The sequence below is a fragment of the Lissotriton vulgaris genome, chromosome 8 (genome assembly GCF_964263255.1).
Source record: "Lissotriton vulgaris chromosome 8, aLisVul1.2, whole genome shotgun sequence".
Lineage (NCBI taxonomy): Eukaryota > Metazoa > Chordata > Amphibia > Caudata > Salamandridae > Lissotriton > Lissotriton vulgaris.
Window position 1 is genome coordinate 1,306,486,110 of NC_141696.1, and position 13,916 is coordinate 1,306,500,025.

General features: G+C 40.3%; 1 protein-coding gene across 3 annotated transcripts in view; it reads left to right on the forward strand.

Moving 5' to 3' along the window:
- The window catches only part of SLC35F2 (solute carrier family 35 member F2), a 322,015-nt gene that overhangs the window by 135,426 nt on the left and 172,673 nt on the right, over positions 1-13,916 (forward strand). For all 3 annotated transcript variants that reach the window (XM_086935238.1, XM_086935239.1, XM_086935240.1), the window contains exon 3: positions 7,974-8,101. In XM_086935238.1, the coding sequence (XP_086791364.1) occupies positions 7,974-8,101 (128 nt within the window). The remainder of the gene's footprint in view (positions 1-7,973; positions 8,102-13,916) is intronic.

Sequence of the window (13,916 nt, forward strand, 5' to 3'; positions counted from 1 at the left end):
AGTCTGGGTCTAGTTCTTTCAAAGGATTGCCCCTATACAACAGTATGTTGGCAGCATAGATTGATATACTGTGTTTGGTGTCTTGGTGCAGTGTTATCTGTCTTATTTGCCTAGACACTGGCTCCAGCACCAATACAAATAACAAAGGTTGAGAGGGCACAACCTTCTTCTGTGCTCCTCTGCACCCTCCAGCTGTTTTATACATCCCAACCTATTCTAGCTCTTGCAGTGGATTGTGAGCACAGTAGTGGAATTCATGCAACTTTGATCGTCTATGATGAGAATACATTAATGCCACTCAAACACCTTCTCTATGTTCAGCAATGCTACTGTGCCATCCTGGAGGCCATCCATAATATGATATCACTTCTTTAGGTTGGGTAAGGTCATCCTGTGATAAACAAAGCAATTTTGTTCTGATGAATGCAAATTACGAGTAGTCTTATTTCCAGGATTTTACTCAGTATTTCATAATTGATATTCAGCATAGACAGTGGGCGGTAAGACACCCTGCCCAATGCCTCCCTGTCTGTTGTTTTGTTTTTATTTAATACAATTAGTCCTCTCGGGTGATCGGAAGAGGTTACCACCTGTATATCAGTTGTTGTACACCTCTAAAAGTCAAGAAAGTCTTCATTAGCCACGTATAAAGCTGTCCGCAAGCCAACCATACAGGTGTTATACTTGTTTCTAGAGACCTAATGACCCCCTTGATGTCCGCAGACATCAGTGGAGCTGTGGGAGCAAGGGGTACCTCGAGCCTCTAAACACAACAACATGTACCAGAGTTCCCACATTTTACTGTATCGGAGATGGTTTAAATCCTCAATTTCATGAGGAAATGTGACCCCACGTTAAGGCACCTCCCAAAGTGTCAAAATCAAAAAATACAATTTTAAGTAAAATGAGCCCGCTCAATAACTGAGTTCTAGCTCAAATAAAAGTTAAATTAATACAGAATTCAAAAGTAAAGCTCTACAGTGTCGAGGCCATGAAGGACCTCAATGATAATTATACAGAGAATGCAAAAATCAACAATTATTCTAAGTCCCAAGTGGGCAGCAAAATCGGGAGAGTAACAGACCGCATCCCTAGTAGAATAGGAAAGCCTTCTGGGTCAACCCCAAAATGGAGAGTTTTTATACATTATGTTCACGTTTGAAATTGCAAAATCTGCAGACGCACTGTGGTGTGAGCAAATGTAACATTTCATCTGCAAGTCAGAGCACATGAAGAAATAAATATCATACTACCTTAACACCTAAGCACTATCCCACTACATGAATAATTATTCAGCACCCTCTATGCGAATGTCATCCTGAGACGCTAGAACTAAACTAGATGCATAACAAATAACGGGTCATATGAATGAATAGAATAGGTCACAATGAACCAACGGAATGACCTTGAGAAATGTTACAAGTTGTAGCTGAAAGTTCATCGAGAGGGAAATGTTACAAGTTGTAGGTGAAAGTTCATCGAAAGCAGAATAACACTAACAGTGGAAATAAACTAGTACGTCTCAGCTTGTGTGCCGTGGCGTATGTGAGGAGAGAATTGGGCAAAGGGGAAAAGCATGAGTGACGGGTGACTTCCATCTTGGACACAATGGTGAATCTGTCTAAAGGGTGGCCTAGATAATATAGGTAATGAAAACTCAATTCTACACATCATAGAACATTTGTTTTAAAAGCATCACTACTATATCAGTTGAAATTGAATGTAAAAAGAATTCTGCACATTGTTGATGCACAAAAAATACAAATGCATACAAATCTTGTATGGATCTTTCAAACTTTTTGGGTTAGTGAGGAATAATGCTGGTTAATAGGCGTTGTGCCCAAGCAACTCTGTCTGTGTGTCTCAGCACATGGGAGCTCAAGTGAGGTTGTGAATCATATCCATCAAAAATATTCTTGTTGTATTCTGATGTAGTCAATATTCTGTGCATATTTAATTGTTAGCCCACTCCTTCAGTGCTGTCAGCGGGTGTCTTTCATTATCCTGTTTCATCAAAGTACCAACCTTATCACCACTTGAATGGGTCCAAGCCTTATATTTGCAGTAGTTCTGGCAGCATAATCTGTCCTTCAGTGATGCCTATCTTTGCATGGCTCTAACTGTGCATGACAGGTGTGATCCTGGATCGCTGTCTTCTTTTGAATTCTCATCTTATGCTTCTCAACTGTCAGCCCTCTATGCAATATAGGTCGGGTCTGTATACGTTTTTTTTTTTTAACCAAAACCTTAAATGTCTCCAATTCTGTCTTATTGTCACCTACTGAACCTGCGTTCTATGCAGAATAATTAGTGATTGTGTCCTATGTTGTGCTTCTTAAAGCCGTATCTTGAAGTTCTGTGGTCTCCAAGCGTGTGTGTAGGAAGCATTCGTGGTCCAAATCATCAAAATCGGTAGAGGCCAGTGATCAGACACCATCCTGCTGAAAGAGATAATGTTAATTTTCAGGCCATTCGTGTTTATGAAAGAGAGAAACCTACTGAATCTTGTGTGCAGGTCGTATACTAGTGTGTAATAAGAACATTTCCCATCTTGGTGATGCGAGTCCCTCCAGGTATCTCTCTGATTACAGTGTTTACACCATTATTCAAGGTCCACAGCTGAAGTAGCACTTGTCGTTCTAGGCAGAGGTGGGCGAGACCTGTTCCATTCTGGGGCTACAACATAGTTAATGTTGTTGCTTGAATATGAATTTACGTTGAAAAAACATAAGTCAAGATGCGTTTGGTAAAACAGGAATAGATGGTTTATTTAAACACTTGGACCTGGAGCACAGTTACAGAAGCAAGCCTGGGGACTGTCTCGAAGTACAATCAATCTGAACAGGGCTTTTATAAATTTCTTTGGGTATCATTAAGTACTTCCTTCGATCCTTTTTCAGTAAAAGAATGTTTTCCTGGTCTGTGGAGGTCTAAATAAGGCCCCTGATAAACGCAGGTGGGCCTCGACCTTGCATGAACATAGTGGGGGCCAGTGGGTAACGTGTTCAAGATGAGGGGTGCATGATCACTGTGTGTGCTGTGTCCTTATTGGCTGTGTGTTCCTAACTTGATGTGGTATCTGACTTTATGGTGTTTTGGGAATGGGCGCACCCCGCTGGCCATGTATGCTTTATTGGGGCCCATCTCCCTGGACCATTGTGGTGACACTGCGGTTATCGTGAAATTGACCTGAGTTTCCTGATCATGCGTTTGTCTGCTGGCTCTGTGCCACCCCACCTGTGACACCTGTTATTCGGTTACCTCAGGCGCTGAGCCTGCCCGACCACATATTTCCGAGTCTGGGTTGATGGAGAGTTCATGACGGATGAAGTTGTTAATAGTGATGTGATTTTGTTCTTGTGTGCGAATGAATCATTATAAACATTGGCATTGATTCTATCTATGTTAACAGTGTCACCCTCCCATATTGTTCCTTTGATCATAAATGGACCACTACTTTAAATACGAAAGGTACAGGTGAAACATTTGAGGTGGGGTGTAAATGCATATAAACATTACAGTGTCCCCTTCTACACTACCCTTTGCAGTCAAGTATCTCTCTTCAGGATTAGTCCTTCATCTTGTGCAAACAGAAAGAAACCTAGGCCTCACCCATGGTAACAGTCCTCTTGCAAATGTGCAGAATACTTTGTATTCTGTATCTGTATCGAGCATTTTTAGAGTTTTTGACCCACATTAACTGTCCAATGATTTTTCAGAAAAATGCCACATGGCCCACTCTATGCGTAGTGTTGTATTTTGTGTCGTTTGGTCAGTTCAGCCATATTCTTAACATCTTGTTGATCAGTTGTGATCCGTGCCTCATTTACCTAGACTTTCTACTTTATTTATGATCTTTTCTGGACTCCATCTACATTACATAAAACAGGATAGCTGATATACCTTCTCGTTTGCTTTGTAAACTATACCAAGGTATTATGCAAGACATATTTTGTGTATCAGCAGACGCCACTATAGCAGCAGGTTTTGCCAAATACCACAAAAATTGTATCACAATCCCAGCGCAGGATGAGGGACTCCGAGGCTTTCTCGGGGACACAGTCCACCTACTTTGTTCCGCAAGGAATGAGATAGCCTGGAGGCAGAAATAGAGGGAGATGAAAATGGAGGGGCAATCCAGGATCTCCAATCTGGAAGGGCCCTGGAACCAGATGGGTTTACAATCAAATAGTATAAAGCGTACGACAAGTATGGTTATATCGCCTCTCCACAATATGTTCCTAGAGGCCAAAACAAACGGCATGTTTCAAAGAGACCTTCGCATGGCCGCGATTGTTGTTGTAGCCAAGACAGACCACAGTTAAATGTGAGACCTATAGAACTATCTCGTTCTTAAACATTGAGAGCAAAATACTGGCAAATATATTGGTAAGTAAACTCAGAAAGATCATATCCTCCTCATACACTCCAATTAGTCGGGCTTCAAACAAAGTAGAAATGCACAGCTTAGTTTGTGGTGTCTATTTGTTTGCTTAGATTATACCATACACCTACAGGAGTCTACTGCAGTGCAGTCACTGGAAGCAACTAAGGCATTTGACACATTGGAATGGAAATATATGTTTGCAACACTGGAAACTATGGGTTTTGGACATAATTATATGATATGGCGAAGGCTCCTTTACTGGGCGCCCCTTGCTAGGTTTACAGGTATTGGGACACTATTGGATCCTTTTGTTCTATGTAGAGGGACGAGACAGGAGTCTCTTCTGTATTTTCTCTAATGGGTTACCAAGCAATTTGGTGTAGTGTTGCCTTGTTCAACTGTATCATAGTCTTGTATGTCCTTCATCACTATCCCTCCCCTTTTATCAGCTGGCTTTATGATTAGGGATGTGTTCTGTTTTAAATCTTGTAATAGCTGCATTCTGCTAGTGTGAAGTTCTAATGTGTGAATGATCTCTCTTCCTTCATGTGTGTTCAATCCCTCAATACTATTTTCTTTAAATGCAACTGATTCTGGATGGGCACTTGATGAGGGGGGTGTGAGGTAGAATGTGGATGGTGGTCTCATCCCCATGAGGGATTCACTTTGTTTTGTCAACAAATAATGTCTTTAACCGAAGTTTGCCAAAAAATGGTTGTAGTTCTGGTTGCAGTGTAAAGAAGTTTCTCCCAGTAATACAAACAGTAATGTCCTTACTAAGAAGGGATACTTATGCTGATGTAAAGACGTGCTTAAATAGATTGGAGATTAGGTTGGACCTGTTCTCTTGTTCCTGAATTGGCTCCCATATCAAAAGGGGGCAGGAGAAGACCAGTCAGTGAAGTCAATCATGGTGAATATGGTGGAGCATCAAGGTGAGGAGGAATAGTTTGGGTTGGGCCTAGGAGTGCGTAGGCAACCATTACTGGAACAAAGAGCGAATTTCAAATTACTTTGCCATGTGCACAAAGCGCTGTATAAGATAGGCCCAGTAACCCTACAAACCAGATTGGAAATCGACACACTCACTCGACATCTGAGTTCTCGCCATTTTGCATTGGCCAATTCAACAAGGATAAAAAGAGTTGGAGCTGGAGACCCCTCCTTTTCTCATCTAGTGGTTATTCAGTGAAACAAGCTACCTTTAAATCTGCTTCTTACAGAAAAAACATTTCAAATTGAGGAAGAAATTAAAAACCTGGCTGTTTACAACACAGATATGGGGTTTCTCTGCCATGTAATGCCTTTACAAATGCCAGCTTGGTGTATCAGCGCTGTGATATCCTCCAAGGGATGAATGATGAAATTTACAAAAACCCAAAAATAAGTAAATAAATAAATGTTCCTATGTCTGCCGCCAAGAAGCATTACTAATACTAATATAAGGATACTTGTGTATATAAAAGATGCCTTTTGTTTAAAAACATAACATACAAATATTGGTTTTTTTTAATGCCTGAAAGCCTCCGCTTTAAATGTGTATTAGAAATACAGTTATTTTCTCTGAAACATCAGCTTGCTGGTGTGCGAAAATACAGATATTTCACCAAGAAATAATTTCTTTTCTTTTTTGATCAATAAGCTCAATTTTCCCAATCAGAAGCTTGTCAGTTAAAAAAAAAAAAAGGTATTTGTGTCTTTAGATACCAGATTTTCATTTTATTAAACACACAGTTGTCTCTAAATATCAGTTTGGCATTTTACCAGCCCTTTGCATGTACTACTGTCACAACAGAACAGAATGTGCCGTCTGTGCCCATTTAGCATCATCATTAAATTTCAGGGATGTTAATCATGTGGAAGGAATTTTCTGCCCCAGTATGCCATGGATAGGCCAAACGATGTCAAGAATGGCAACCATAAATCAAGCATTGGCACCATAGTGCCAGTACCATCATTATGTAATGGGTAGCCATTAGTATGTCGAGGATGCTCTTCACAATGGCGGGAGTAGCTGGAATGTTGTCAAAATGGCCACAATATGTCAAGTAAAGACCATTGTGATGCCAAAGATAGTGAGATTGAGGCTGAGAGCATCAGAGTTAGTCACAGATGGGGCACCATTTTCCAGTCACCTAGCCAGAACATTGGCAAGAATCGCAGCAGAATGACAAAAATGGGCCCTTAATATGCCATGAATCGCCAGTAGTTTGTCAAGCATGACTACTGTTGTGCCAAGCATAGCTAAAATGTCACCAGGAATGCCTGCAGTATGTTAAGAATTGGCCACTAATATACCATGGTAGGCAAAGGTTGCACAGAATGTGGCACACCGCTGGGTCACGGTGTGCCCCCAGTGCCCTGAGAGCGCCAGGACCCCAACTAATCCCCATTCTCAAAGCTCAAACTCATCACATATACCCCCCAAAATTCACTTGCACCCAGTCACAAGCGCAGACGTACATGCAAACAAACATGGTGTGATTATGGGATGCCATTGGCCGATCAAGGGCTGGTGCTTGCACTGCACCTTGCTTAGATAAAGATGCAGGCTTTTTTGTGTGCGTTGCATATATGAGGAGTGGTATGGATTAACCCCGATGTGAGTTAGTCACGATCTGACTGATGGCTTGAAACCATATGCTAAACTAATGGCTTCCTTCAATAGAGTCTGCAAAGTGATGGTGCTTTGTCATCCATGTCCTGTTTGGCCAGCTCCCAGTGCTGTTTTGTTTATGCAGTGCTTATGTTATGGACCTGCAGACTGTAAGTTCTCAACACAAATAATTATGCCAAGTGTGGCGGTGATCATTCAATGCGTTGCTACAGACATTGTCTCCTCGGTGCCACAGGGAAGGATGGTAGGATGATATACTTGGTGACTATGAATCAGCCTCTGAAGATATGCACCACTTTCATGATCTGAAAGCCTGCTTTTTAAATTATAATGTGTACATCTATTCTGTTCTTGAACGAGAACCATTCAAAAAAGTATATATTCATGTTAATGGTAACAGAATTAATTTGTGGATTGGTCAATTTGTGGATAACAGTGGCTTTAGAAAATTGCCTTCTGTGCGCAAAACATTATATCTGCAACCTAAGTGCCAGTTTAATTCAGATGTGTTCCAGGCATGTTGAAGAGTATCTCAGAGCTGGTCTGGATCTCTGTCGCCTTTGCACAAGCATTTCCTCTGCGGTCAATTGGGAAAGAACTTCACAGATTCCCAATTCATTCTCAAATTTCAGTTGAATAAATCCAGAGGGTGCAATTGGCGTGTAAGCTCTTTCAAAATGTCCGCCTTGGTATATGTTTGTTTATGTGGCTAAATAAATGTAGACTACCTCTGAGGTATTCTGTGCATCTCCACAAATGCCGTCCACAAGTACACACAGCCAGTGTTGTCATAATGATAACTAAATCCGATTAGATATCTAAGCATGCAGTGATCCCTCTGAAAATGCAGTTCTCATACTTGCATGAATAGATATTTCAACTTTTGATGACAAAAATAAAATGTAATCGCACTTTACCGTCTGAATTTCTGATGGCTGAGTACGTGTTCTTTATGTTTATTTAACACAGGTGAAAGTAGCCTTTTGTACATTGTGAAGAATAAGTGGTGGAAGTACCTTCTTCTGGGGATAGTGGATGTAGAAGCAAACTACGCTCTTGTAAAAGCTTACCAGTTCACCTCAATAACAAGTGTCCAGGTAAGAAGCCATCCAGTTTACTACCCATCATGTGAAATATTTAACATAACAATGGCTTGTGAAAGGGCCAGAGAGGAGATCACTGGCAAGTGAAGCCATCGATTGATCACATTAGATTGAGTCAGTTTCTTTGAATTGTCAGTCTTACAATGGCCGACGTTTCTCATACACAAATATCCCTTACTAAAATTTCGATGTGGAATTTACTAATATCTGTTATATTGTTAATGTCTGCTCTGCCACCCCCAACACTTAAACTTGTATGTAACTCTCCAAGACGTTTAATTGTACTAGCCGTAAATGACTGGTTTCCGTGTAAAATGTTTCTGCAAATAGATCCATTTTCTGTATCCTCTTCTGTCCCATGACCGTATGTGTTTGTTAGATCTTTCACTTGGGTACCCATGTGGAGAATTCTGTTTGAAAGCGATAGCATGTGTTGAACTAGGTTAAGTCTGTTAGGAAAGATGAGTGTCCTTTAACTCCATGGCTGCTAAGGCAATTCCCCTCCTGTGCTGGATATTGCTATTTTACATTGTTTCATGACGAGCTGGGCTCGTCATCAGCGTGCGAGGAGGCTACGCCATGACGAGCCCAGCTCGTCATGAGCGTGGAAGGGGTTAAGTGGAGGTGCTCAGCAAGTGCACCAATGAAAGATGTGGCAAGTGTTGATGATTCATTTAATGAAAAGGTATTCAAAGAGTTTGCAAGTAGGCTATGCAAGATATGAAGATACTGAAGCTTGCTGACACAACACAACCCCACCTGTTCTTACATTTTGCGTATATTGTTATAGTTGGCAGGTAGGGGTTGCTGAAGCACAATGATGAATCAGTAAACCAATTCTCATTGTTAGCAAGGATGTGTACTGAGTTATTTTGTTAAGATCATGGATGTTAGCAGCATTTGTGATGATCAATTTGATGTTGATGAGAGTCCCTAGAGGGTTAGTGGTAACATCTTTTTAGTCTTGTGGAGCAGGATTTTGTTTCTGAGATGGGATTCAAATTATTTGGCCTGAAAGTTTGGCCTCTATGCCAAAACTGCTTGGTTATTAATACACTATCCGATTTACTTTTAAAGGTCACAATTTAATGACTTAATACTTGTGTTCCTAATCCTCATAATATTGTGGTTGGCTGTTCCATGATCTTGACAGAGTTATAGATGTTAATTTTGTAAAGTGTACACACATAAAAATATAGAAGTTAAAATATTTACAAGATATTAACATAAATAAATGTATCATTTAAACATAAGTAAAAATACATAAAATGGACTTAACAAATACTTTTTATTAAAAGATTACAAAATGTATACAATAACAACATGAGGGGCGGAACAATAAACCTAATATAGGTGGACAAGGAGACAGCACAAAGGGTTGTTAACCTAGAGCTAAACATTAATATGTCTGTGTAATGTGATAGTTTTTTTTGTCTAGTTTTATGAAGCGGGAACTCGACCTGAAGGTTTTGGAGCACTTTACCTGAGAAACAGTTACATTACACAAGGAGACATTCATTTTTGGTGTACATAGGTACTAAAGTTAATATATAGTGTATTGTATAATCATTAAAATTAAATATTCTTACCATATATTTTTTTACTATATTGTGACCATTTGTATGAGAAGTCAAAAATATCGGCAACAAAGTATAAATAAAGAGTCCATATTTTTGTCCTCGATATTTTTAGGGTGATAATTTTGTCTGTGATATTTCATCAGAGAACCGAGTGAAGGGGACTTGGAGGATGGTAAGCATCATGAGATTCCAACTACTTTGAACATGTAGAAAGTTTACACCTGCCCATCAACCTTTCAGAAAAGATATTCGAAGATGTCTGGGTTTATCATATGCCATTTTCACAAATACCCACAGATCTCATTGGTGCCCCGTGGCCCCTAATCCCAAAAAGGAAAAAGGGGTTGAAAGTCTAAAAAATTATGTTCTTGTTGGCAGTCTGAATCTCAGTAATAATGTTGTGCATTTTAATTTGGAATTGATAACCATTGTCAGAAAAAAAGCACAACCCTTTCATGGGAACGCTGGTAAAGAGATGGCCAATCTACCTACTCCTATGTGAGACCCCTAGAAGTTGAAGAAACCTGAAACTCCTTTGGGTCCTGAGGCAGTCAGTGGTTATCAGGCAGTTTACTGCTGTTTACCATTCATGTCCCAGAACCATAATACTATTTTACTCCAATCGGATCACCAGGTTACTACTGCCTTTGGGGATCTTGGATGTTTGGTAGTGAGGACATGCAATCAAGACTTACTTCAATGGGTATCTGGGCTACAAACACAGACAAGGTGTGATAGTAAACATCAATCAATAGCGCCAGTATTCAGTCAGTGTTAGAGCATCAAAGAAGATTAGAACTTCTATTTAGAAGTAAGTAAATATAACAATAGTGATACACTGAGAGCACTGGTCTCTCACGAACGTGCGCTCCTGCAGGGCACCCATAGCACTTGTGTCTCTTTCTTCACTCTGATGTTTCTCACACAGGCTTCACAAAACCCAACCTGCATAACAAATAGGGTTGCCTTTTAGCTGATGATCCAGAAGTGCTTTGGAGCCTTATCAGGGATATGAAGAGCTACACAAATCCTAGAATACAATATTGCCGGGTTCTGGAGAAGTGTTTCTTCCTGCAGCCATCCAACTATGTTTGGGCTCTGAAGCTAAGAATCCGAAGTCAGACTAGTATGGACTGGTCAAGGTTGTTTTGTTGATTCCAGGCCAGTCAGACCTCTCCATATGTTCCCATTACCTTGCTTACAAGTAGCAATACAAGAAGCTGGCAGTGTTTCATTAGAGCTGGGGGAAGCCTAATCTGACAAAGGTAATTTGCTGTGCAGCCTTCTCCCTATTCACCAGCTAGAACTAGTTACAAAGAGGGGGACCTGAGAAGCACCATGTGCAGGCTAGCATGTCCGCAATGGACTAATACAGCCTGCTGAAGGAGATCACTATCTTGTCCCGCACACACCTGGTTTCAAGCGGATGTCAACGCTTGCCTCGTACAAATAAACCACACACGTTCTGAGCTTACATACAAGAGACCCCAGTCAGGGAATTGCATCTGTATCTCATGAGGATTATTTTAAAACATTTCAAATGCTTCTATAAGCTTCACACCACATTTCTGTTAATACCACTAGCGCCACATCTCTGGTGTAGAGAAGGACCATTTGAGTATTGTTTTATGGGATGCAGAAAGTCGAAATGTTAAAAGATTGATTGAATGAATCTTTTTTACATGCAGCAAATGTGAGAGGTGCTGAGACTCAACCATAGGGCTCCTCTGTGGTTATACCTGTTGATGCTGTAGTATGTGTAGTGGCTGTATGAATTCAGTGCAATAGTATTTGTTGACAAATTGTAAAGAGTTTAACAAAAGGATGATCAATACTCCCAGCTTTGAAAAATTGGCTGCAATAATAGATGTACAAAGGCAATGCATTGGGACTGTGTTTTAAGAATCGCATATTTCTAAATCCGATTTTGCAGGCATTACACTGGATGCACTGTTCTCTTTAAAGGTGTTCAACTTGAATGGTGATGCCCAGCCACACAGTGATGTGGCCTAGAAAGGATTACTCTAGAACACATTGCTATTAATGTATCAGACAAGGAAAAATAGGTTTTTTTTCAAAAAGATGTTTTTTTTTAAAAATCTTTTTATTTGGATAAGCAGCTCCATAACATTGCACAACAGTTAGCAACGAAAGTTCATTGACCATTACAAATAAAATCAGCCACAGATTCACTAAAAATGATTAAACCCACCTACCACGACAGACCCCCCAACAAACATTGACATGCCCCACTGGACCCCCAATTTTGAACTCATCAATGCAGACAAATTGTAATCACCACCCCCAACCCACTCCCCCCTCTCCCCGTCAGGACTACATTGCCCCCCTCAAGACGTTTAATTTTTCATCCTTTCTGTCATGAGAATGGAATGAAGTCTCTCAGTGACACTGAGTTGTCAGCTTGCATAGGGGACCTAGCCTACTAGTTCTTTTTTAATCGGCTCACCAAGGACCATATATGGCTAGCTTTACTAGCGGGCACCATGGCACTACGACACAACTGTTCCAGTTTTGGCCTTACCTTTTACAAAATACTGTTTTCAGGTGCAGAAGTTTGATCAATTGAACTGAACCAGAATTACTAATTCCGTAACTGACTGATTTGTTACATGAAACCAGAGGGCAGGAAAAAGGGTACTCTGATAACAGAGCAAGTTGGTAACCCTGGTCTGGTCCTGACTTTGTGAGTCAGAGCAAGCATATATTTCTTTGTCCTTTTCGAAACACTGTTTACTGTTCATAGGTGGTCACAATATTTATCACTCCTTAAGGGAATGATACGTCATGCATATAACGTTTTTAAAGACCCTGTAAAGGCATGAATAATAACACCAAAATTGACAAAAAAATATAAGGCTGCACCATCTGATCCTATATTCATTAGAGGACAATTAACCTCAGATTCCCGGGTAGTGGCTAATGCAAGGAAAAGGGCAAACTCCCAAACAACTGGGGACGCACCTCCACCAGAAAAAGAGTCAGTCAGTCAGTCAAAGATCTTTATTCGGAATAAAACATCCATAAAAGTGCATAACAAATACAATGGCAATGAATACAAAAATAAACAACTAAAATTTAGTCTAACTAATTCTACAACAATGCAGGTACATATTAAAAGAGGACAATATATGTAATTTAAAAATTAGATCATTTAAAAATAGCGACAACTATAAAATGTGGGACAAAGACAAAGGTAAAATCAGGACAGATGTATGTGCAAATTACAGATGTGCAAATTGTTAAGCGATACAAAGTGCAATGTACAAATTTTATCAGTCAATGTGCAAAGTAGCTCGCGAGCGAACGGCGGCTTTAAGGAAACAACTCACTCTAAATATTATTTCATCTGATCCTAACATTAATAAATTCCTCAACGCTATCTTAAAATCCAACAGGTCATGTTTCCGACAGTATGGCATTAAATAATGGACAGTAAACAGTTTATAAAAACCACAAAAGAACATAAAGTGCATGAGACTTTGTTTCTTAATCGGGTTACACGGACAGCTTAAGGTTTCCAAATGTTTGTTATAACCCAAAGGAAAGTTTAGCAGATTTACGATGCTCCCGTCCCGAAAACGGAATAGTAAACTCCTGTTCCGTCTACCAAGATTTAAACGTAGGTATTTCTGGGGCGGGCAGGGTAACAAGCAGGGGGCTCCAAATGGCCCATATACTTTGCAACTGTACACTTTGGGAAATCGTTCCTTTCCCGCTCTTCTCTATAAAGGTTATACAGAGCCCTTTGAATCAGAATCTTATGTGAGCGGTCTATGAGATTGGGAGTTGTAAACAGGTGTCCTTGCCCTACACTTATTAGACATTCATTCACGGCTTTCAACCATGGTATACAATGTGCCCTGTCACATTTTAAACAATCTGAAATTATGTCACGTGTCAATGAGGCTGCAGGGTTCTGCCATATCTTTAGCCAAAAAAGGGCAGGTCTTGATCTGACAAAGTCCTCTATATAAGGGATATTTAATTCACTGTGGCATATGTAGTTTGAGGCACAGATGACTCCACCCAGCACCTTCCGACAGAATCTATTTTCTTCTGTCTGGATATGGAGACAATTTGTATGTCCCCATACCTCTGCGCCATAGGTACCTGTTGGGATGCATTGGGTTTGATAGATCTTTAGTAAAGGCGTGATCACATCAGCATGATTAGGTTGGCGCAGGGAAATTATTGAGTTGATCACTTTA